The 27,582-nt window shown below is 38.9% G+C and overlaps 1 protein-coding gene across 3 annotated transcripts in view; it reads left to right on the top strand.

The window, feature by feature from the left end:
• Positions 1–27,582, top strand: part of LOC145984127 (histone-lysine N-methyltransferase NSD3-like) — a 338,807-nt gene that overhangs the window by 145,841 nt on the left and 165,384 nt on the right. For all 3 annotated transcript variants that reach the window (XR_014441281.1, XM_083117563.1, XM_083117562.1), the window contains exon 7: positions 3,180–3,336. Coding sequence is in view for 2 of the 3 variants with exons in the window: in XM_083117563.1 (XP_082973689.1) it covers positions 3,180–3,336 (157 nt within the window). In the remaining variant the exon portion in view is untranslated. The remainder of the gene's footprint in view (positions 1–3,179; positions 3,337–27,582) is intronic.

Consider the following 27,582-nt stretch of genomic DNA (forward strand, 5'->3'; position numbering starts at 1 on the left):
CATCCCACCAAAACTACAACCTACGCCTGCACCAAGCCCTAACCAACCATGGCTACCCCTCCACCCTCATCAACAAACAAATCACTAGAGCCAACTCCCACAACCTCACCAAACAACCCAAAACCAACCCCCCAACTCTGATCACCCAATACCACCCCACCTTATGAAAATCAGACATATCCTCCACTCCCTCCTCCCCATCCTGCACAGTGATCCTGATACCAGGGACATCTTTCGGGATAAACCTAGGGTCATCTTCTGTCGCCCCCCCCCCAACCTCCAAAACATCTTGGTCCGAAACACTCCCACCCCTTCCACACCACTCCCCCCAGCTCACAGGTGCAACAAACCCAGATGCAACACCTGCCCCATACTCATCACCTCCCCCACCCTCCTGATCCCCACAGCGGCAGGTGAGTTCACCCTTAACCCTAATGGCACCTGCCACTCATCCAACCAATTTACACCCTCACCCTCATCTGCCAAATTTGCGGCAACTTCTACTTAGGCGAAACCTCCACCCCCTTGAATCTAAGGATCAATAATCACCATTCCTATACCCAAAACTCCAATTTCACAGTTGCCATCCACACCAACAGCCACAACACCACCTTCAATAACTGCTTCCATGTTGCCATCATCCATCTTTTACCCCCCCCCCCCCCCGCTCTGACACATCATTCCGCAGGCGATGGGAAAGGGCCTATATAGAAGGCATGCAAGCCACTATACCCCTCCCCCCCAGACTCAACCTTGCCAACCAGTAACCCTTTCCTCTCCTCCCCAAAACTACCCACCCACCTTACAGTAAACACTGGTTAAAGTACTTTCCGTTATCTATCAACTGTTTCTGGCAACACTGATCGTAGAGATGCTACAGTCAGTATTGTGTGCCTCTTCTCCAAGTGACGCCGATCTTTTTCCTTCTGTCTTCAAAATGCGACTCAGATCGCGAAATAGAAAATTATTTCTCTTCGTGTGGTAAGTGTTTACGGTCTCCTTCATCATTTGTATTTATCCGCCCTTTTGGCACCTTTTCTGATCCTATTCCTGTATTTGAGAATAATGCTAAAATATTTTTAAAATCAGTTAAGAGATAAGCTTGGAAGTTAGCAAAGAGAAAACTAAATATATGCTTTAAGCCCGAAACCAAGTGTTAGGTTTTACTCAGAACTTAATTATTGACAACAACTCATTTGACTCAGTTTCCAAATTCAAGTACTTACGAGTAATGCTAAAAAATGAAAATGATATTAAAGAGGAAATAAAAAAGCAGACTTAATTCAGGAAATGCATGTTACTTTTCTCTTCATAAACTTTTCTTCTCATATAATATCTTAAGAAACTAATATTTAAAATATACAAAACAGTAATTTTACCTGTAGTATTATATGGATGTGTCCTCCTCCATGGCCATGTGGTCTAAGGCATTGTGCTTTGTGTTTGAGTCCACCTGGGTTCAGTCTCTTGAGTTCTCGGCCTGTGTATAGGGCTGGTGGTAACCCACCATCATGAGGAATTGGGGAGCTATGAGTAAGTAGCGTAACCAAGTCTCGGAAATTTCCTACAATGGCTGGGGGTTCGATGTCCTAACCACACATCACCCCATTTCCTGTTGAAGATCTCCCCACCTCTAGATAGGATCGTGGGAGGGAGACTGTCAGTCGGGAGAGAGGCCCAGGCCCTTTTGAGGGCTGTCGAGCCATGGGTTGTTATTATTATTTATTATATGAATGTGAAACTTGGTCCCTTACATCAAAAGAGGAACACAAATTAATAGTATTTGAAAGTAAAATCCTGAGGAAAATATTTGGACCTAAAAGGGATGAGGAGACAGGTGAGTGGAGAAGGTTACATAATGTAGAACTCCACAATTTGTATTTGTATCCAGATATTATTAGTATAATTAAATCAAGAACACTTACATGGGCAGGCCATGTGGCACAAATGGGAGAGGAAAGAATAGTTTACAGGATTCTTGTTAGAAAACCTGATGGTAAGAGACTTGCAGGAAGGCCAAGACGAAGGTGGAGTGTTGATCTTGCCCAGGATAGGGACAGATGGAAGGCTTGTGTTACTGCAGCCATAAACCTTCAGGTTTAAGAAGGCTAGAGAGTTAGTTACATTTCATGTGACACCCCCAACGATTTTGAATTGTGCTTAGACCAGAATGTGCCTGGTGCTACATGCAGTCAACACCTTTAACACATTATTCTCTGATCTCTTTCAAGGAAACTTGAGTATTGAAAAAATTACATTTGTGTGCTTGTTTTATTTGTGTAAATAGAACCACCATCCTTCAAACCAACACAATTTATTTTTACCATCTTTTCAGTGTGCCTTTTCTAACAACTCCTCAATCTTTTCATGATACCTCCCTAATTTTTTAACAAAATAATTATTTATGGTAATTTTGACACCAAATTCAACTTTCCATCCTTCTAGAAAGGAGAGTCTGCTGAATAAACCCAGTTTTCTCCCTGCTCAGGTTCCTACTTTTTTTGTAATGATGTAAGTTCTTGCAGTTTATTCTCATTTTAGAAATATAAGACTGTTTGTTATGAAGTTACAAACTCATTGAACCCACAAGACAATTTTTAAGTGCCAATTCAAAACATGTTGACCAAAGCAAAGCATTATTTCTTAAACTTTCTTTTTATTTATTTGCTTTATATGAGAGCTATTAAACAAAGTGTCACTTGATTTCCTGTACTCATCTTTTGAAATTTTACAATCTTACACTGAACTGCCTTAAGCTTGCTTCTCCAAAATATCTTCTTATTTTGGGGTGCGGCTGAGAATACTCTTGCACTTTCTTTTTAGTTTGAAGTAAAATTTTCCCAACATTAATCTTGTAAATCTATTGGCACCAACTTCCATGGCAGAGTGGTTAGCCTAGCATGTTATGGTGCTAGGAGTCCTGGGTTCAATCCCAGTCTAGGCATATGTGTCCTTTGCGAGTGTCCTTTCATCAATGCCATCACATCATCACGATTAGCCGAAAGTGGCAGAACAGTGGCACAAAATAACAAAAATCAAATCGAAGCAAATCAAATGCTATTTTATTGCATTACAAGGAACACAATGTTTATGATGTTAAATGATTCTACAGAAACTTGCATTGTTGTTTCTGAAAGAACAAGACTAGTAAACTAATACGTGCATTACTTTTCTTCAAGATGATTCCTTAATCAACTGTGAGACTTGTCCAGCTGCATACCATGCACATTGTATTGGGATCAGCCATCCAGAAGGAAGTTTCCAGTGCCCAGATTGTCAGTCTGGCAGATATCTGATGTATGGTGAAGTGGTTTGGGCACAACGGCCAGACTGTAGGTATGTTCTATGCCTTTTACCTTCTTAGAATATTATTATAATGCAATTATAATATTTTGACATTTGACTGAGGATAGAAGCAAAACTGATATTTCAGTATTTATGGCAAGAGATATTGATTATGTACCAATATTGAAATTCAAATAATTGTTATTATTTACATGTTGATTACACTGAAATGAATGCTCACTACAAAATATAATTCCATAAATTTTCATATTGAAATTAGTTTACACTTGTCAACAAAATTGTAGTTTTTTATGTTAAATTTATCAAATAGGATATTTTTATAGTATTTTTTCTGCTGGTTTCACACATGTTTACAAAATATATAAGGAAGACAAGGTTTTGGAGTAGTTTACTGTTATTTTAATTTTTGTTATACCGTGCGTCCATTTCGATCTGCAGCCGAGAGATCGTTAGAAGCGTGGCGGGCGGCACTGACGGAGATGCCGACATTTGCGGCCTGAAATGCCCGCTTATTTTTATGGACATATGCAGACATTTATATAAATATTGCAAAACGAGCACTAACCTGTGTTATAAGAGTATGGTTTTAATTTTAGTAGCTTAGTGACTGTATGTGCCGATGATTTTGACACGCCCACCTCTTGTGAAACATGGCGTAGAGGTTTGTTTGGAGAACGTTCTAACGCTGCACCAATATCATCGAGTTTTGCTTCGGTTAGAATCCGTCGTTTTTGCTTAGGTGGTTTAAAATTTAACGATACAGTTTCTCGTAATTTAAGGACAAGATGTCTAACCATATCTCTGTGTGGAGTTGAAACGCATGGGAATTTCTGTACAAATTACCTACACACGTCTCGACACGAGTTTGTTTTCACGTAGGTACGTGTCATACATAAAAAAATCTTTGTTCTAACGTGAATCTTGCGGCTGGCATTCCAATCGTCTCACTGACACGTCACACATACACACTACAATAACACAGACAAGTAACTGCAAGTAACCAAGAATAACACTCTTGCGCACAGTACGAAATTAACACGCTCTTGGTTTACATTGCTCGCCACTATATTTACAACTCTGTCTTCATCTAGTCGCGAAGGAACAAAAAACTCGAGCTCGGAGATTTCGGATTGCAAGGAAGCTCACGAACACTATTGACTTTTAACGGTTTCTTCTACAGCGTAATCTTGATACAGTGTTGCACATTCAAAACCTCCAAACGATCCCCATCGGCACAAAACTCTTTCAAGGATATAAACTTAAGCAGGACGTTACTGGTCAAAACTATGATTAAAATGTTTTATTATCTGTGGCTCTTAACATCGTTTCTAAAGCGTATTTATTTGTGCATATAAGAGCAGAACTTGGATGAATTACAGAAGAACTTTTGCGTGTTATAACACAGGTTAGTGGTCGTTTTGCAATATTTATATAAATGTCTGCATATGTCTATAAAAATAAGCGGGCATTACAGGCCGCAAATGTCGGCATCTCCGTCAGCGCCGCCCGCCACGCTTCTCCCGATCTCTCGGCTGCAGATCGAAATGAACGCATGGTATTACAAGAAGAACAAATAATCTATATGTGTAATTTGCTAGGTCAGACTTTAACATATACTTTTTCGATTTTCTTCTGTGCTTTACTGCTCACACATACATATATTTAATTGCTAAACATCAGTAGAAAATGCTTGCAGGTTTTCAGCAGGATTGGTTAATTTGTTTGGATTAAAAAATAAACAATCCTGGTGGCTCCTTCAGATTTTTGACATGCTCACCTGCCCCCCAAAAGAGGGCAAAGTTGGTTTTTATTTGGCTTTTTTGGACAATACATATAAATGATACTGTAATGAAATTTGAATTTTTGTTCTGAATTACTTAATCTACAGTTGTAAATATGATAATATTTTTCTATTTTAATTCCACTTTCCCTGGTATTCTTTAAAAAATTGACCACGCATAAGTGATCAGTTATTTGGAAACACCTCAATGCAGGAGTGATTCCTCCATGTAGGAAGTGAGGAACTTCCTACAGTCCATTTATATTTATTTCCACTTCTCCAATTTTTAGAGTTTAATGCACGTTTAAAATTATGAATGCAAAGTACTTAACAGTTGGGCTGAAAAGTTCATAGGCTGACTCATAGATGGCGTTACTAGAATTAAATCCATGTGATTTTTACTTAGTACTAACCTTCAAAAGATACGTGTATAAATTTCACAGCTGCCGGATAATTAGTTCGTGAGATATAGCATTGTGAGTGAAGCAGCTTTTGTTATTGTGAAAAAATGGATAAAAAAGAATTTCGTGTGTTAATAAAGCATTGCTTTTTGGCGAAAAAAAATACTGTTGAAGCCAAGGCTTGGCTTGATAAACATTATTCGGACTATGCACCAGGAAAATCAACCGTTGAGAAGTGGTTTGCTAAATGTAAACGAGGCAAAATTAGCATCGAAGAAGATGCACGCAGTGGACGCCCCAAAGAGGCTGTTACCGACGAAAACATCAAAAAAGTCCACAAATAATTTTAAATGATCGTAAAGTGAAGTTGATCGAGATAGCTGAGACTTTAAAAATATCAAAGGAACGTGTTGGACATATTGTGCATGAATATTTGAACATGCGAAAGCTGTGTGCAAAATGGGTGCCGCGCGTGCTCACAATCGATCAAAAGCAACAACGTTTTGATGATTCGGAGCAATGTTTAGCGATATTCAACCGTAATAAACACAAATTTTTCCGTCGATATATTACAATGGATGAAACATGGCTCCATAACTACACTCCAGAGTCCAATCGACAGTCAGCCGAGTGGACTGCACGTGATGAACCGAATCCAAAGCTTGGAAAGACGCAACAGTCATCTGGCAAGATTATGGCATCAGTATTCTGGGATGCGCATTGTATTATATTCATCGATTACCTCAGAATGGGCCAGACCATCAACAGCGATTATTACATAGCGTTGTTGGAACGTTTAAAGGATGAAATCACGAAAAAACGGCCCCATTTGAAGAAGAAAAAAGTGCTGTTTCATCAAGACAATGCACCGTGTCACAAATCAATGAAAACGATGGCAAAATTATATGAATTAGACTACGAATTGCTTCCCCATCCACTATATTCTCCAGATCTGGCCCCCAGTGACTCTTTTCTGTTTGCAAACCTTAAAAGAATGCTCGCTGGAAAAAAATTTAGCACTCATGAAGAGGTAATCGCCGAAACTGAGGCCTATTTTGAGGCTAAAGAGAAATCGTACTATAAAAATGGCATTGAAAAATTGTATGACCGCTATAATCGTTGTATTGCCCTCAAAGGCAACTATATTGAATAATAAAATCGAATTTTGGCAAAAAAAATAATTTTTACTATGTTAGCCTACGAACTTTTCAGCCCAACTGTTACAATTGACTAGGTGAGCTACTGTCAAGAGTTGACTGTTGTCACTCGCTCCAGCTGCAGCCCAAAGATGATGGGACATACAGGTTATCTTCCGCTTTGCTGAGGGAAACTTGTGAAGATTTGTAAGGAACCAGCAAGAGTTTCCTCAATCAGCAATGCCAACTCCAGCAAAATAGTACTAAACCTAGCACACTTTGATCTTCACCCTGCTTTTGGGCATAATGGTAAAATCTAGCATAATATGCAAATGCGAATCCCTGGGAGAGGGAAATCTAATTCAATGGAATATGTTTGCAGGAAATAAAAATAAAATTATGTCCAAATCTGATTTCTACTTCATCAGTAGACATGTTTCAAACAGAAGAGAGTATGCAGACCCAGCGACAGGGTTTTAGGAACCATACGCAATCCATCCTATATCTTTTGTTTATCCTGCCAAATTTAAACTGCTCGCCATTAAAAATGCAACACCCAGAAGGAGTAATCGGAATTGGACGAAATGTGCACAGTGTGTAGAGGAGAGGTGCAGAAGGAAATGATTAGGTGTTCAATGCCGTCATGCGTCATGTGCGCCTGCCACGGCATCTGGTAAGTGGTACCTGTAGCAGGTCAGATAGGTGCAGAAGAGCAGTGAAAGTGCATGGTCATGAGTGTAGTGTGTTAAAATCGGTCAGCAATGCCACGTCGTCGAATACGGCAGCGATTCCAGCAAGTTTCCCAGTTTGATCGCGGCCGAATTGTTGCATACCATGAATGCAGATTATCCTACCGTGAGATTGGTGCTCGTGTAGGACTGAATGCATCCACAGTGATCCGTGTATGGAACCAGTGGGTCCAGGAAGGCACTGTAGAGCAACATAGAGGTTCACAACATCCGCGTCGGACGACGGAATGAGAGGACAGACGTCTGATACGCATGGCTCTTACAGACAGAACGGCCACGTCAACGAGGATTGTGCATGAAGTACGGGATGTTTTACAACGTCCAGTGTCCCCACGAACCGTGCTTCGTCGTTTGGCAAACTGGGGAATTGTTTCCCGGCACCCACTGTTGCGGATTCCTCTGACGCTAGAGCATAGGCGTTTGCGTCTGAGATGGTGCCAAGACCGTCGTGTATGGATGGTGGAGTGGAATGCTGTAGTGTTCTCTGTATACAACATCATGATGGACATACACGCGTGTGGCGGCACCGTGGCACTAGGCTTCATGATGCCTGCATCATGCATCATCACACAGGGCCTTCATTGGGTATCATGGTATGGGGTGCCATCGCCATAGGTGTTCGTTCGCGTCTCGTACGCATTCAAGGGACATTGAACAACCAATGGTACATCACACAGGTTCTCACCCCTGTTGCTGTCCCATTAATCCATGCACTGCATAATGCCACTTTTCAACAGGATAACGCGTGCCCCCATGTTGCAAGGAATGTCCTCGCATTTATGGAAGCTAACCACATGCCCCTGCTTCCTTGGCCAGCACGTTCGCCGGTTATGTCGCCAATTGAACATGTCTGGTCCATGGTGGGTCGCTGGCTGGCCCAACTCAGGTTTCCGGCACGTAATGTTGAAGACCTCTGGCACCGTGTGGAAGCCACTTGGGACGCCATACCGCAAGCAGACAACGATAGACTCATTCTGTCCATGCCTCGCCGTGTTGCAACAGTTATTGCCGCCCGTGGAGGCTGTACACGCTACTAGCTCCTTGGGGTTATGCAACCATGTTCTACATGTCACATGTCACACCACCGAGCTCTAACTGTAATCATTTTCTTATCTTATTATGAACTACATATTTGCCAGGTATCTTGTTTCTATCTCATTTCCTTCTGGGTGTTGCAATTTTAATGGTGAGCAGTTTAGTTTGGGAAGAAATTTTATGGCAGGAAATCGGTAGAAAGTTGGGGTTAGCAAACAATTTTCTCAAACCTTTTCAAGTTTTATGCTGAACCCATTTCATTTGTTGAGCCATTGTAAATAATTTTGTGGGAAAATTAACAATGTTACATAACTGTACTGAATAATAAGTAACGCAAGTTCAAAACTAAAAATGTAGATGCATAATTGAACTTAAAACTACAGTTATCCAAAAAAGAAAAATAATAATAATTAATGATGAATCCTAACACAATTTAGAAGCGCTTAGCATAATTTCAGAGTTTAAGCAGCAATTTTTATTATCCTCAATTCCACATGACGACAGGAAGGAAGGCAAAATAAAAATTCTTGCAAAATCTGAAATATCATTGATGGCCTCAAAATGAATTGATTGATTGATTATTTCTGTTAGTGACATACATAAGTAATTTGGAATTTGTACAATGATATTGAACAGGCCAAATATCGATATCTAAAGATCTAAATTAAAAATCCAAATTATTTAATTTTAGATCTAAAATCAGTTTCCATATTGCCTCAAGATTGAAACTGAGACATGCATAAAATAAAATATTAAAATGCTCAGTCACCATTAAAAGAAACAGACATTAAATAGCAAATGGAGAAAAATTATAAAAACATAACAAAATATGATTTAAAAAGAATACAATTCGTATAAATGGATTAATGCATAAATGTTGGAAGCGGCCCCGGCACCCTCCCAGCGCCGAATGACATGGGTACCTGTGGGAAACCCTGGGGGGTAAAGGTGGTCAGGGGCATGATGCTGATCACATCACCTCCACTCACAACCGGATCAAGAAAGTGTGAGGCGTTACCCCCACACCCCCTATACGCCTTCATGGCATTGTGCTAAGCAAAGGGGAGCACTTTACATTTTACTTTTTATGTTAGAGCTTGTTATATTAACTTGTTATATTGAAAGAATATGCTGAATGCTTTTTGTAGAAATCATGTCGGAAAATCATTTATGTTGTGAAACAAGCATGATACCAGTATTTATTTTAATAATTTTATATTTTTTATTCCCAAGTGAGCTGGTGAATTATGAGTCGTGGTTCTATGAACTGTGCTGAAATGGAGTTCATTTTGATTTTTTTGTGCTGTGGTTATGTGTATCCATATTTTTAGAAAATACAATAGTATTTCAATTAATGAAACATGGGGTTTCAAGGATGTACAAGGAAGGTAGTGCCAACATTTGCAACTCCTGAAAAATGTTTTTCGCTGATGCATGCAAAAGAACATGTTTCATTGGTTTGAATATTCTTTTTTGCCGTATCAATATTTATTTAATTTTATATGAACCCTCTCCCCTTTCCTAGAAGCAGAGACTACAAAAATGCTGAACAAATTAGGTCACAGTAGACCAGACACGTATCCAGAAATTATTTTCAAAGGGGGCTAAACATCATTTTTTTACAAGGGTATAGATAGAACCTCACAAGATTTACGGTCGATGGTGGCGATTCAGTTCCAAAACTTTGGGGGGGGGGGGGGAGGGGGCAAGAAAAGTTTACTTTCTCTTGGCAGACAAAGGTTAGCATTAAAAAGCCATAGTGCAGGGCCAAAAATGGAGAGCAACTGTCTCCTAAATCTGCCACTGTTTAAGCTGCTGTTCTTTTCTTTCTTTCAGAACATGTGTCATGACATTTTTTATCACTCGGCTCCTCTGTTGCAATGTACGAACGTTGTGTTTGTGCCGAAATGATTTCAATGTGTATGTGTCCGTTTTACGAAGCTGTTATGCAATGGACAATCCCTTCGTATGTTTTGATTTGATTTGATTTGATTTATTTTATTTTACTTCACGTTTAGTGCCTCTTGGCTAATTTGCAAATATGTGGATGAGTGATGAAATGATGAAATTGATGAATGGACATTCACAAACAACCATGCCCGAGCAGGATTCAAACCTGGGACCCTTGGCATTGCAACGCGATATGCTAACCACTCACTCAGCCACAGCCACAGGGTCCAGCCTATTCAAATGTGTTCTAGGTTTGGATATGATCCTTTATGGTGTTGTCACCTGCCTTCGAAAAGTAACCTTAACGAAAATCCAAATTTTCCATCCTTGTAACTTGGATCTTCAAGCTTTAGGAAGAATTCAGACGGAAAGCACACACCCGTCGTTTGCAATGAGTGACCCAATCAACAGAAACTTTTCACACTGTAGCGGCACGACAGGCTGCACAAGCATGTGTTCGATTTGTGAAATCCTCAAGCCACACGTATAGCTTGTAGCTTCGGTGTGAAACCTGGTGGGTCAATCTCATTGTCACTTGGAAATGGCAGCTCGTGTTGACCACAGAAGAAAAATGTCTCCTCAACCAGTGGGAATGTCCCTTAGTTTTCCCTTCTTTTTCTGTGCTTGTTAATTAAACAGGCAACATCTTACGGTTGGGCATACACAAGAGATGTGCTATGCAGAAATTTTAGTGGAAAATGCAGGCTCCACCAGGCAGTGCCACTGCTCTACAGCGACAGCAAAAGATCAAGCAAAGTGAAGGGTGACTCGGTAGCTCACTTGGTAGAACAAAGAATGGCACGGTATATGCCAGAGACCCTGGTTTTGGAGTCATGATCCAGCTTGCTTTTTCCGCTAAAATTTCCACATATGCAACATCTTTTTGCTTTCTCTTCTCGACATTCATACAATTTTCAGCCTTCATGGCTGTCCCTTTGTGGTAGTTAGTGTTTGAGTGCTTTTCCAAAACAGTTGACTTAAAAGTCCTTTTTTTAACCCACGAAACTCTCGGACTGCATACAGGAAACTTGGTCCGGTCACTAATAAATCGTCACCCGAAACTTAGATTTCAGTCGATCTCTGCAGCTTATTTCCTTTTTTTTTTTTAAAAAAAAAAATATATATATGCTCCAATGCCCATTACTGCTGAAATATTTACTTTAGAGACCTTCGATCTCTTCGGCTCATGACCCGAAACTAGCACTACACTGTCGGCAATGTCTTCAGCTTTGGACCCGAACTTGTAATAGTGGTAGACTTCAGCACTTCCAGCAAAATGTGTCACTAGTTCCTCCCCCCCCCCCCCCCCGTAATCTCTACATCTTATGAAACTGTCAATGGACACTGACTGATCACTAATCGACTGTCACACTTACTCCTGAAGTCTTATTGAATGATTCTGTTGCACAGACCAACCGTGAAATTGAATCCGCGTATTTATATCCATATTATATTCTGGAATGTTCCGCACATAAAATGTTTTGTAGTTCGACTCCACCTCCTATTCAAGAACGTTCCCTCTCGAGCTTTTCAGGGAATTAATAATCCAACGAATCGCCCGACTCATGGCACTGCCTTCAACCGTGCTTTGTTGTGCAACTTCCCAATGCTGACAAATCTTTAAATAATGCTCAAGTTCGTTACGACAACACCGAAAGAGCAAGCAAAGTATACATACAATATTATCAATATCAGGGTTATCCCTCAAGAGTTCTAGAACATACTCCGCTTTTCCTCGATAATTATATATATCTTTAAATTATAATCACAATATTTTATTTCACACACACAAACCTCATTTTATCTAGTGTAAATCAAAAAATTTCAGAGGGGTCTTGAGCCCTCTGAGCTCCCTTTGGATATGTTCCTGGACAAGACTATTTTAAAATTTTTCAGAAATAGAACATTTAATTAAATCTTCATCATGAAACATAATTTGATCAATTTTTTAATTAGATTATGTATGTGTACCGCTGTTGACATATTCTGTTCTATACACCAAAGAATTTTGTTGTTTTCTATTGATGCATTTGCAAAAGTTACAATTATATTCCCAGTCTTTTATTTTTTTTAAAAATTCATGAGGATTGTCGTACATTTAGAAATAATTTGTTGTTTTCTAATCAATTTAGTAATGCATTGCTTATGTTATCAAATTGTAGATCTGAGTGGTCAGTGCTTTTCACAATTATGTTTGTGTCATCAGCAAATAGAATAGTATCATTATCCATTAGTGTTTGTGGAAGTTTCTTTATGCAGAGAGGGAATAAAATCTGTAGTAACTCGTGACTTTTTTGGTAAACTGAGCTAGATTTGAAGAATGATTTCAATTACAATTACAAGGGACCCTTGTCCCACTTCAACTATAAAATATTTAAATATAAACCAATAAAAACCTACAAAAATAACATTGACAATATTTCAGATTTGGCAAGAATTTAGATTTTTCTCCTCTTCCTGTCATCATGTGGATTGAGGATAATATAAAGTGCTGCTTAAACTCTGCAATTATGCTAAATGCTTCTAAATTGTGCTAGGATTTATTATTAATTATTTTATTTTTCAGATAACTGTAATTATGCATCTACTTTTCGAGTTTTGAACTTGCATTATTTATTATTCACTACAGTCATACCCTGTCCCAGAAAACTGTAGAGCAGGGCTGCGAATAGCGACAGAGGAGGAGAAAAATCAAGTGGTGAAAGTGCAGCATTACCAACCATATGGTCCTGACTGTGCATGTACGGAAATTTCATAATATGTATGGACCTTAGTCCGTATGCTAAATATACGGCTTGTCAAAATTTGCACTTGCTGTTTTATCCCGAATATTTGCAAAATTTATATGGTATTATCATTTTCATAAGTTTGCAATGCTGACAGAAAGATGCAGGGAAAGTGGGTAACTCCAGTCGTCCATTATGCAATCCCATTTCTCTCACTGTTCATTGGTGGAGCCGTTTCGTGTCACTACTTGCACAGAGACATGTTCTCGTTCGACTGGTCTACAGTTAGCTGGTACAGGCTATATGTAATATTGTAAACTTTCCCACAAATTGTTTCCAATGGCTCAACAAACAAAATTGGTTCTGCATAGAACTTAAAAAGGTTTGAGAAATTGTTTGTTTACCCCAACTTTCCAACAATTCCTTCCATAAAATTTCCTCATGAGCTAAAATGGACAGGATAATGAAAATATAGAGGATGGGCAGTGGCATGCTTGAAAAAATCTTGTCACTGGTCAGCATACTCCTTTTTTTAAACATGTCTACTGGTGAAGTAAATAAAATTTGGACATAATTTTATTTTTAATTCCTGAAAACATATTTCTTTGAATTCAAGTTCCCTCGCCCAGAGACTCACATTTGCAGATAATGCTAAATTTTGCCAAATGCAGTGTGCTAGGTGCCAACAAAGATCAAAGTGGTAGGTTTTGTATAATTTTGCTGGGCTTGGCATTGCTGATTGAAGAAACTCTTTATGCTTCCTTGCTGAATGTTTTAATGAATGTTTTAACTTCATAACCTTTCCCCCTCCCCTGCACAGTTCCTTCCACCCCTCACACCTATCTGGCTGTAGTGTGCCACCATTTTAAAGAAAATTGAATTATTTTCCATATCTGCACAATAATGGTTGGGAAAGCATTACGTTACCCATCTACACCATTTCCATGAAAACAAAGACGCATTCACACCTTTTACTGGCTTTCTTTCAGTTGTTTACATGCCTCTGAAATGACCAGGACCTAAGGGGGCAACATAGAGAAATGTTTCCTACCCTAAATAATGGTGCACCAGCCATAAATGTGGAGGAAATAAGAACAATAAAACTATTGTATGTTGTTCGAAATGCAGATTATTTGCATGCAGTACCCATACAAAATGCCAGAGTTGTCAAAATAATGATATTGAGCTCCTTTTATTTGAGTCAGTATATATTTTTTATATACCGTGTGTTCATTTCGATCTTCGGCCGAGAGATCGGGAGTAGCGTGGCGGTTGGCGCTGACGGAGATGCCGACATTTGCAGCCTGTAATGCCCGCTTATTTTTATGGACATATGCAGACATTTATATAAATATTGCAAAACTAGCACTAACCTGTGTTATAACATGCAAAAGTTCTTCTGTAGTTTATCCAAGTTCTGCCCTTATATAAACAAATAAATACGCTTTAGAAACGATGTTAAGAGCCACAGATAATAAAACATTTTAATCATAGTTTTGACCAGTAACGTTCTGCTTAAGTTTATATCCTTGAAAGAGTTTTGTGTCGATGGGGATCGTTTGGAAGTTTTGAATGTGCAACACTGTATCAAGATTACGCTGCAGACGAAACCGTTAAAAGTCAATAGTGTTCGTGAGCTTCCTTGCAATCCGAAATCTGCGAGCTCGAGTTTTTTTGTTCCTTCGTGACTAGATGAAGACAGAGCTGTGAATATAGTGAAGGGTGGCAACAGACCTGGAAAACCGGGAAAAGTCAGGGAATTTGAGGTGTCAAAAAAGGTCAGGGAATTTCGTCTTCATTGACTTTTTTCATTTTTTAATTTGTTTTTATTTATTTATTTAAAGATATTGTTATGGAACTCTGCACGGGAACAGGAAATCTCGTTCCTAAGTTTCAGGCTCAACTTTTAGGTTACTTTTATGCGCAATACGACCACGGTGCCAGAAACCAGTGATGGCAGGAGGAGAGAGAGGGAGAGAGAGAGAAATTTCTCTCGCCCAGGCTTCTCGGCGGGAATTTTAAATTCGAACACTCTTTGGAGGAAAATTGTTATAACTCTGGCACTATGGGAGCAATCTACTTCGGATAAGTTTTGTTTTGCAGCTAAAACATCATAGCATGCAACCGTGTACAATTCAGAACGCCGGACCGAGGAAGAGGGGGTTTGGGGGCACAACCCCCGAATTTCAATGGAAAAAACATAAAAATCTGGAGTTTGCCCCTTCTTCCCCCCTATTTTGGGGAGAGGGCACGAACTTTAGTATTCTTTTCAAAGAATGGACTTTTCTCAAGAGAACTTAACATGTTTCATGTTCTTGGGTGCCATACTAGTTGAATAATAAGCCAAAATGTTTTTTTTTAACGAAAATTAGGTAATTTGCATTTTTGGAGAAAAATTGTTATAACTCTGGCACTATGGGAGCAATCTACTTCGGATAAGTTTTGTTTTGCAGCTAAAAACATCAGAGCATGCAACCGTGTACAATTCAGAACGCCGAACCGAGGAAGAGGGGCTTGGGGGGCGCGACCCCCGAATTTCAATGAAAAAAAATCTGGAGTTTGCTCCCTCTTCTCCCTCTATTTTGGGGAGAATGTGCAAACCTTGGTATTCTCTTCAAAGAATGGACGTTTCCAAAGAAAATGAAACATGTTTCATGTTCTTGGGTGCTATACAAGTTGAATAATGAGCCAAAATGTGAAACTCTGTTCGGAAATGTGGCATGCATATGTTGCGGAGAAGGGGGAGGTTTGTCATGAATGTGAATTTCCCAGGCTTGCTCCAGACCTGTGCCAGAGTTTCCACCCAAACATAAGAGTATGAAGGCCCAAAAAGCACATTCATTTCATAATCAGCACCATGATACCATATGGTATCATCGGGGAGTAAAGGTAAAGCCTCTAATCTGTATTACGTGGAAAATGCATTGAATTATCATTTTTTTTTCTTGTCCGTATGGGAGTAGTAAGTGGACTTGTCAACAGATGGAGGGGATAAGAGTGGGTGCTGCCGTCCGATAGTTGTCCGACGTCGTAGTAAGGCATTTTGTTGGGCAAACTGAAGGAATATGGAAACAAATAGGTTCCATTGATACATACGATTTTTGTCGAGTATCGCCACCCGACAAAGTACCTCACTACAACATGCGACAGAAATTGCATGGACTGCAACATCCAACAAAAATCGAATGCATAAACAAGAAGAGCTTTAGACTGGTATTACTGGTTTCACACAAGTTAACAATGACATTGCACTATTCTTAGATATCAAGAAAAATCCAACCAAATGGGATATATATTGAATACTTTCTCGAAAAAGTGAAACATAAACCTGCATTGGTGAACGTTATAAAAATTGGCAAGTGCATGCTCCCAACCTCAAATTTACTGCAACACTAGTATTGCAATAAATTAACGCCACTCTCTGTCCTGTCTGTTTAAACTCTTGAGAGATGGTCATTAATCTCTCACTGAGTAAGGTTAATGTCCTATATTATGAAATCAAATACTAATAATAAATACCTAAATATGTTAATATCATATTTACTCAAATCATTCAATCATAAAAGCAAATCACTTTCTTCAAGAATTGACTTTTCCCTGCGAACCCTTCTAAATTTTCACTTTCCATCTACTGATTTATACGAGGGGTGGCCAGAAAGTAATTTCCAATTAGTAGGGACATTGATTTTTCGCAAACGCCAAAACCGTGGAAAATGGTAATTGCTGCGATGTTATGTTTAGGAATGTGCAGTGATGTCTGGACACATTTTTCGCCCGTTCGAAATATTGAAATTTGGCATAAAATGCGAATTGTTGTCGTTTTTAGCAATTTTCTTTAAAGAAATGTCCTGAAACAATGAAAAATTCCATGAAATCCAACATTCTTGTCTTTTCTAGGCCATGTTTGTGTACATAGAACATGCAAGTTTTCCAACATTTTACTCAAGAGCAAACTATAGAGTTATACGTATATGGAATAATTCCGACAGCGACATTAATTCCTGTATTTCACACAATTTTTTCAACTTCTATTAAAACCATTTGCATCATAGAGCAAAGTGGCAGGGTTCTAACAAGAAATCGAGTGCGTATCGACCGTCACACGGGAGCCACATATTTGTGTTTGTCGCACGAGATATGTTTTGAATTATCAAGCTAAGTGCGCACCATTGGCATTTGTCGAGCGAGTAATAATGGAACTCAGTCATTAGGGCATCTGTCTACTATGCGAGAGATCCGAGGTCGATCCACTGCGGGGGAGAACTGGGATGTTTTCCACCTATTCAAACTGCTCCGGCGCCCACCTAGCATCATATGAAGCTTCTACCTTGAGGAAATTTTAATAAATAAAGGTAGCCAGGAGCGTGGTGCTGATCACATCACCCCTACACAGCTTAATGGAAAAGTTGGAAAAGTGCAGGGAGCACTTTACTTTACTTCCTCAAAAATCTGTTCCAACATATCAAACTGTCACGAAAATACATAGACCATGTGACCCACAATTTAAAATAATAGTTTAAAAGCACAATGGAGTATTACGTTTTGGTATATTTGGCAGATAAATGTTCTAAAACAAAAGCGTGAATTTTGGGAAACATAACACTAACAAGTTAAAAAAAAAGAGAATGCCAATTTTTGGTGCCTTAATATATCGGTATCTGTCACATGAGATTGATTGATTTTAATTTTTTGGGTGCATCACCACTTATGGTCATTATGCACCCTTCAGAATATACGGGGTAAATTCCATTATCTAAAATCCTTACCTTAAAATTAAAAAAGGGGTATGGAAAATAACTTTCCCCCCCAAAAAATCAAGATATCAAACTCTCATGAAGAGGCGTAAGCCATGTGACTTACAATTTGAAACAGTAGTTTAAAAACACCATCAAGGTATAATTTCAGATATTTGCCAGAAAATGCGCTAAAATGAAAATGTGAATTTTGGGAAAAATAACACCATATAGTAAAAAATAAAAAATAAGAAAATACACCAATTTTTAAAAAAATAACAAAATATCAAGGTCCCTACGGATTAGGCATAAATAAAAGAAGAATATCAGTTGTAATTTATTACATTAGTAACAGTGAGTCCTAACCTAATTTTTGGCATAATCACCACCATTGTTCTGGCATTTGTCGTAGCATGGCACTAAATTTTGTATGCCCATGGTATATGTGTCTGACAGCAGTGTAGCTGTCAAATCCTTGCCCTGCCAGAAACCTCTTCAGTTAAACAAAGAGATGAAAGTCTGTACATTCAAGGCCAGGACTGTACAGGGAGTGGTCCAAGATGTTTCACCTGAAGTGATGCAAAGGGCCCGTGTGTACTCAACTGTGTGGGGTTGTGCACATTCGATTGGCCTTCCGTGAATTGTCTACACCATCGTCTGACCATACTGTCACTCATGACGTCCGGTCTGCACATTTCACACGATTGCTGGTGGCTCTGTGCCAAATTTTAAGTGTGCAATGTAGGCTTCATCGCAGTCGGTGGGAGACTATATGAGAGCTGCAATCTTTAACCTAGAACTGTCCTAAAACGGCTGCATTGCAACTGTACCAGATTACAGTTACATGCCACTTCTTCCTGCCTGCATGTGTGCTGCGTATAGGCACCATTGAAGCTTTTTTCAGGATGCCCCTCATATATGAACTTTCAGAAGCTTTTATTATTAGAGTGTTCCTGTTTTAATGTGTGGTTAGCTAAATCAGGTACCTATACAATGCAATTCTATAAATGCCTTGCGTTAAATTTCTAATACCTACATATCCTTTTCGTCAGCAATAATGGTATAATTGCATGTTGTCAGTTTCACAGTACTTCACTTGGATATACTGTACTGAAGCAGAAATCTCATTGATAATGTAAGGAAATATGACACTTTATTTTGTTCAATTCAATTGTTTCACTTATTGTAAGAGTTAAGTTGTTTGCTTTACAGAGAAGAGAGAAGTAGCTTTATGCATTGAAAAATGAGTCCGCACTCATGGTTCTTGCAAGCAGAGGGTTCCAAACCTCAGTGGAAATATCAACATATAATACCGATAATGTATAAGGAGACTGATAAATTACAAATTGTATTTCTTAATCATGCACTCTTCACTGTTATCTCATTTAGTCGTAACTTTAAAAAAAAATCAAGTATTTTATTTTAAACTTACTGCGTATGATAAAATTCCATAATCCTTCCCTAGCTTTTGAATTGTAATAATTTTCCGAATTCACTATTTTGCTGTTTGAATAGAGAATAGAGAAATTAAGTCAATTCATAGAAGATAATACAAGTATTGGTCCTTAATAAATCCATACCTGGATCTGTATGAGTTTATTATTCCCATTTGCAAAAACATCGATTTAGTTTAGTTTGTAATTGTCAGGGAAAAATGTAAATTTTGTCCTAAAAACCTGGAAAAGTCAGGGAATTTTATTTCTGCTTGTTTGTAGCCACCCTGTAGTGGCGAGCAGATGTAAACCAAGAGCGTGTTAATTTCGTACTGTGTGCAAGAGTGTTATTCTTGGTTACTTGCCATTACTTGTTTGTGTTATTGCAGTGTGTATGTGTGTTGTGTCAGTGAGACGGTTTAAATGCCAGCCGCAAGGTTCACGTTAGAACAAATAATTTTTTATGTATGACACTTACGTGAAGACAGACTCGTGTCGAGACGTGTGTAGGCAATTTGTACAGTAATTCCCAGGCATTTCACCTCCACATAGAGATACGGTTAGACATCTTGTCCTTAAATTATGAGAAACTGGATGGTTAAATTTTAAAACACCTGAGGAAAAACGACGGATTCTAACCGAAGCAAAACTCAGTGAAATTGGTGCAGCGTTAGAACCTTCTCCAAACAAACCTCTACGCCGTGTTTCACAGGAGATGAGCATGTCAAAATCATCAGCACATACAGCCACTAAGCTACTAAAATTAAAACCGTAGTCTTATAACACAGGTTAGTGCTCGTTTTGCAATATTTATATAAATGTCTGCATATGTCCATAAAAATAAGTGGGCATTACAGGCGGCAAATGTAGGCATCTCCATCAGTGCTGCCCGCCACGCTTCTCCCGATCTCTCGGCTGAAGATCGAAATGAACGCACGGTAGATCTCATAAAAGTAAGAACAAATATTGAGATCTTAAGATTAAAAAAATATTTTTGGAAGTCCTTTCGAGTTGTTTTACATATTTGATTGCTTTTTCTGCAAGTCAGTAAGATTTTGACTGAGAATTTGGAACAAATAGATCATTTCTAAGCCCATAAAAGTCAAATGATTTCAATTCATTTTGATAAATACTTGTCCCTTTGTATTTAACAGAATATGTTGCAAAGTCACATCATAAGCTAGTGAAATTTGTCAACATGGCTTGTACTATCTACACACTATGTATTACAGACTTCACAACAACAGCATATGATTAACTACAGTTAAGGCACCTACAAAACTTACTTTAGTCCCACTTCTTGCTTCAGAGAGTGTACATGAACAAGAATTTGCAGGCAATTTTCACACCATCACAATGCAGGCAACGGAGACCAGCTGTTGGCTGTTTCCTTCAAAGATTTTTGCTTGAAGGTTGCTGCATATGTCGGTTGATTGATTGATTTAGTTTATTTTACTTCGCGTTTTGTGCCTCTTGGCTAATTTGCGAAGATGGGGATGAGTGATGAATTGATGAATGGACATTCACAAACAACGAAGCCCGACCGGGATTCGAACCCGGGACCCTTGGTGTTGCAGCACGATGTGCTAACCTCTCGGCCACAGGGTCAGGCGCATATGTCGGGCACACAAACCACTGACTCTTTCATCAATAGAATGGACAGTATAAGCACGGGATTCCACAAAGTCACCCCAGTTTACAGTATTACTTTTTCCAATATTTTAGAGAATACAGATAGAATAAATAAAGGGATGCTATCTAGTGGCCGCAAGATATTTTCCTAACTGGTTTTAATTAAAGAGGGTGAAAATTCATCAGGTCCCACTGATTTTGTAATTTTTAAACTTTTTATTATGTTTTGGTAGTTCATATTCATTAACTGGTTTGATGAACATTCCTAGAAATTATGTATTTGTTGTAGAATTGTTGTAGAATTGTCCATATTTTTATCTCAAGCTTTTGAGATATTTGCAAAATGATTATTTAATGCTTGTGCAACTTCAAAAGGGTTGATAATCTCGTGGATGTTTCAAACTATTTTAAATTTATCGTCAATATTTTTTTTTGCCTATTTCTGTGTTAACAATATCCCATAATGTTTACTTTTATTGTTTGCATTTTGAATGAAGTGAGTGATTGTCTGTTTTTTGCACTATCCTTATCTTAGTGTCAATCTGTAGATTCTTACATAACTTACTTTTTGTCTCACATGATGTTTTTATTCTCTTAATCTCCATCTTGGAGATCGTTTTTCTTCTTTTTCGTAGGGTAGGTATATCGCCTACCCTAACTATTTCTCTGTATCTCAGGCTCTTGGGATGGGAAATCAAGCTGCAAACTAAATGAATATCACTAGGAACTATTCTCCTTTGGTTTCCAGAGATCAAATCGCTTCTGAACCTATGTCAGTTTAAGTTAAGTAGCTAAATTTCAGAAAATGTCCCAAAAGAATTTTCAAAAGTGGGTTCCTAATATTGCCTACCCCTGTTCCTATTACTGCCCACCAGGCGGAATTAAGAGCACCTGTTAAAAACGAGTTGCTAGAGAGCCCACATACCTTTTGTATAAGGGGGGATCAACTGAAACCCGTTCAGTGGTCATAATTCGTGAAATAAATTTTATTTCGAGCTGATACTGGTACACTGTCTAGAGGCGTCTATGGTTAGCGCTCAGTAAAAATATTGTTCAGAAGAAGTCACCATGAGCGTTGAGACACTTGTCCCACTGTGTCACTAACTTACAAATGCCGTCCATGTAAAATTGCGAAGGCTGAATCTCAAACCAGTCACGCACAGTGTCCTGAACTTCAGTGTCAGACTGAAATCTCTGACCTTTCAAAGCCTTCTTTAGAGGCCCAAAGATGTGAAAGTCACAAGGTGAAAGGTCAGGGCTGTAGGGCAGGTGTCGCAATATTTCCCACTTGAATCGTTGAAACAAATCCTGCACTTGGTTTGCAACGTGTGGACGCACGTTGTCATGCAACACAATGACTCCAGCGGTCAATAAACCAGACCTTTTGTTTCTGATGGCTCTCCGTAACTGTGTCAAGGTCTCACAGTAGTGTGCGGCGTTGATGGACTGTCCTGGTTCCTTGAAGTTGAGCAATAATGGTCCATGGCAATCAAAGAACACAGACGCCATAACTTTCCCTGCAGACGGTTGCGTCTTGAACTTTTTGGGACGTGGAGATGAGGGGTGTTTCCACTGCATAGTGGAAGACTTTGAACTCGGTTCAAAATGATGGCACCAAGTTTCATCCTCAGCAACAATGCGCAGCAAGAAGTCGTTACCTTCCAAATGGTAACGTGACAAATGTTCAATGGAGCATCCCATACGCTCCAACTTTTGGTCCTCCGTCAATACCCTGGGTATCCACTGCGCGCACACTTTATGATAACCCAGAGCTTTCACAATTTTGTGAGCAGTACCATAACCCATGTTTAACTCGTTCGCTATGGATCGAATACTCATGCGTCTATCTGCAGATATTGCCGCATTCACCTTTTCACACATGTCTTCTGTGGCAACAACATGGGCTTGACCAGGACGGGGATAATCAGTGGTTTGTTCATGCCCCTTCCGAAACATTCTTGTCCAGTCCACCACTGTTGTTTTGGACAGGCATGCATCACCATACACGTCTTTCATACGCCGGTACACTTCAGCTGGTTGACAACCTTCGGCACTCAGAAACTGGATGACAGCACGCTGGTCCTGTTTGGATGGATTGGGGATGTTGAACGCCATCTTTCACTCGTTATACCTGCAAAACGGATACACGTATCAACAACATTCCTACACCCAACACACAGGGACATTAGCCATTACACACTATTGGACAAACAATATCCTCCTACACACTATACCAATAATACATGGAACGAACGGGTTTCAGTTGATCACCCCTTGTAAACTAAGTTCAAACCTTTCCACTGAAAAAGGACTTACATTACAAAGAAGGACAGAGAAAAACGCTTTATAATGTATTAGAAAATTGAAAAACATGTGTACAATTAGTAGGCCTACATTTACATCATAATTTAGTCCCCCCCCAAAAAAATAATAAGAAACTCTGGTGTTAAGACAATACGAACATGTGTATTTATGCTGTTCGCCACTCGCTGCATCACACAATTTGTGATTCCAGTTGAAGCACAAAGAGCACATAAGCCACTGCTGCCCACTAAAATTGCCTGAAAACTTCTTGTTACAAAACACGCAGGTGACGTCCATAGAATAAGTCGTCAAGGTCCACATCGAGATCATCATCGGTGTCCACTAGTGGAGGTTCATTTGAATCCTCACTGTCAGAAGACCTTGAGACTTTACGCTTCCTTCCTTTAACTTTCTTCTTCTTGTTGGCGGCAGGAGTCCTCTGTTGTGCTGTCCCACTAGTTGATGCCTGAGTAGAAATTTTTTGGCCTTTAGCAGTATAAAAGTCTTCCAGCTTTTTCTTATAAGGAGAGCTGGTCAACACCATGCTCTCTCCACCCTTTCATTTGCAGTATTGAACAAATTATTTTTTCTAAATTGGGCATCAGCACAGTTTTCCTTCCAAGTTTCTTTCTTACCGCTACATTTTCTTCTTCATTTTCCCGTGTTGCACCGTTTTTATTGTAGTCTCGAATCCTTGATCTCTGTACTCCAAACGTTTTTGATGCTCTCAGCGTTCCCATTTCTTTGTTCCGAACATGCAGCCTCAAGACTTTACATGCTCTACGTCTGTCTTTCCTTCTCTTCCCTTGGTATGTAGCGAAAGATCAGGTGAGGCCAGGCCAGCTCGGTAGCTCAGTGGTTAGAGCAATGGCAGAGACCTGGGTTTGAGTCCTGGTTGAGCCTGCATTTCCTGCTGAAAATTTCTATGTAATACAACTCCTGTGTGTGCCTAATCTACAACAACTTCTAATGTTAAGACAAATATACACAAAACAGATATGTCACTAAATTTTTGTTGTGTAAAGCATAAATATGGATCAATTAAAATAATAAGCGATGCAATTTTTGAGAGTGGACATTTGGTCACCAGCTCCTTCTATACATACAGTCCTCACCCTTATATAACATTTGAATTTTTTCCTCACATAAAATTTGATTGCTTTAAAAAAATATATATGAAGTTTCTGTTGCACGGAAATAATGGAGTTTGGGGGTTAAAATGAATTCTGAAATAGTAAGTTTTTCTCACAACGAACTTCTAAAATAATTTGGTAACTGTACCAAATGTTTAACAATGTTCCCAAATTTTATAGAAGTATTAGGAAGTGCCTTAGAATACTGGACACATTTGTGACTGATTTCTATGCGAGGCACAAAGGGAGTTCGTGCTTGAGACCAGATGTTACATGAGTATGCATTGGAAGCATTTAGTGGTCATTTGAATTCTAAAAGCCATAAACCTGACTCACCTAGCCTAAGAAAGAAAGCATTTAGAGATGGTTTGTGAATGTTAAGAGCCCTAAACCTAACCAGTAGTGTAGCGTCCTAATATGCCCATACGCCCGGCGTTCCCTGATTTAAAATTTTAAAAATGCGTAAATGCTGTAAATATAAAGTAAAACGTGACTAATTATATGCATGTTTGAGCATAATGTCATTATAAAAGCTATTTTTCGCGATCCATCTACAACGCTCCACTAACAGCTCTCCTTGTAGCATTTCTCTAATGTCCTTACTTGCCGGATGCCGGCTAGGTTTGCCATACAGGATCATGCCTGCCTGTAGGCAGAGAGAAGGAGGGAAAGTTTGTGGCTTGGATCTCTACAGCACGGGCGAAATGCTCTCGCCATACGCTGGCGTACGGAGCGGAGCACCTGATTGGTTCTAGGGGCCATGTGACCTTTCCTGCTTTCCGATTCAAGGCGCTGTACTTCTGATGCAGACGACAGAAGTAGAATTTCTACCCTGTTTTTCGTGCTCGTGCCTCTGCTCGTGCTGTGTGATGCTACAATACGCAATATTGACTGACGTATCTTTAATGACCACTGCATTGGGTAATTTATCGCAAGAACAATGAAGTGCATTCCAAATTAAAAGAACAAAACAGTTTTTGTCAAACAAGTTGATAGTGTCCTCGTGGTAGAAGTTCAGCCTGTGGCTGCTCCACCTAACCCACAAAACTATTTATTTTAAAAAAATATTTTTTCGTTAGTATCTAACTGCCTAATATTGTGCCAGTGGAAATGTTTAGCATTCGTTTCAAAACTCTTAACATTGTATGATCTCTTGACAAAATTATTTTAAAATGTTTATCAGCATTCTCAAGATACAATAAACAGTGGTCTGAAACTCTGAATTACTACTAATAAGCACTGTTATGTCAGTAGAGTGTACGATTGTTGGATCATCCACCCACCTTCGTGTCAGAGCGTTTTGCACAGCGTGCTAAGATGCCAGAGGTTTCCGGTTCGAATCCCGGCCTACGCATGTTCTTTGTGAGTGTCTCTTCATCAATATCATCACTCATATTCATATTTGCGATTAGCCAAACGTGGAAGAAAGTGAAGTAAAATAAACCAAATCAATCAATAGTTGTATCATCCACAACAATGAAGTCTACTGTTGTTCTAGAGGCGCTTGTGATTCAGGTAGGTTTTTTTAATTACTTGCGTCATGCCGAAAGGTTTGATTATAAAATACTGTTTTGCTACACATGTGTTACGTGTGGAGCAAAATACTCCGAATGGTGTACGGTGTTTCTGACTTGAGCAATCTAATTAAAAATGATATAAAACACCAGTGCTCCAAGCATTTATTGCGCACTGAGGCATCTTATTTTCTAGATAAAACAAGCATGGATCATGTTTTATCGGAACCCGTCTGACTTAATGTAATAAACACAATGAGATTTTAAATAGACAATACATATGTCGGCTAATTCCATAAGTAAACACTTAAGCAAAAAAAAAAAAAGAATACTATGCACGTTAAACTGGATTGTTTAATGCATACAAACCTTTAGAAAGCGCGCAGTGGAAATTTCCGCCTTATAGGTCTACTTATTTTGCTATGGGGCAGCTATGCTATTAGAAAGTACAGATAAAACACCTTTTCAAAAATATGCGAGTTTATTCATATTTACATAATGTGCAAGCACCATTAGTCTACATAAAGAAAGATTTTCGATGTTAAACTCGCTAAAATAAACAATTTTCGTGTCGTACCACTTGTGCCAGTTGGATGGTTATTAATTGAACTAAATAATTAATAATGATGAACTAAATCTATTCCTTTACAGTCAAGTGAATTCTCCACGTAGTTTAACGGACGAGAAAGATGAACAAATTATAATTTTGGTGTGTAAGTGCCAATTCGAAACTTAAAGTACTTATCCTTCTCCTCCCATGTCGTGGTTTCTCGGACCCCTTCTTAAGGTGTCTGTCTAGAGGAAAAACTACTTCCTCTCCCTGGGCCAGAATCCAAAATGCGCTGCCTGAAGGGCTGCGACTTCGCACCAAGGTTTCCTTGTTACGTCATTGCGTAACCGATGCTATTGCCCTCTGGTGGCAAAATTAAGAAGATTCCATCCATCTGGCACACAAATAAACAAAATGACGGCTCCGCGCGCACTACGGTCCATACACTTCACCCTCCCTCCTGTGAAATCAAAAACATGGACTCAGTGCGGGCGAGACCCTCAAACAAAAAAATATACAAACACTAATGAAAACTTAATAATGGAAGGATAACATTGGAAGTGTAAATCGTTTCTTGCCAGCCCTTATTGTTGATCGCAGACAGATGGTATAATAGATGGTAGGTGTCGACTTTTCCATGTCTGTCGATTTTGGAGTAAGGCTTTATGGCTACGGTCTTCCTTCTTCCATTTCACAATTGGAATCTCCAGGATATATTCCTGAAGGAAACAAAATAAATTACCAGCATCATTTGATATTACAAAATTATAATACCCATTTAATTTTAATTTGTAACTTCTTCCTCCTTTAATTTCTTACAAAAACTCAATTTGTTTCTTTTATTTATTCCCCAAGAAGAAGAAATTACAAATGGCATTTTGGTTTCTAACTAATTACATTCAATATATGGTTTCAGTTGATCTACATGACAACGTCTTATATTAGTATTATTTTTAGGATCTTCCAGAAGAACACTATTTTCAGTTAGCATTTTAACAATTTTGTATGGGCCTTCGTAAACTAATGACAATGACTTTGTCTTATTTTCTAGCAATGAAGACCTTGGATGAGTTTTTACCAAAACGAAATCATGTATTTTATACTTCGGTATTTGAAACTTTCTTTGATATAGCCTGTTTCTCTTGTTCCATTCTAATTTCATCTTGTGAATTGCCTTATTCCATTTTTCACTCAGATTAA

This window comes from Lepisma saccharinum, chromosome 2, assembly GCF_977018435.1.
Source record: "Lepisma saccharinum chromosome 2, izLepSacc3.1, whole genome shotgun sequence".
In the NCBI taxonomy this organism is placed as follows: Eukaryota; Metazoa; Arthropoda; class Insecta; order Zygentoma; family Lepismatidae; genus Lepisma; species Lepisma saccharinum.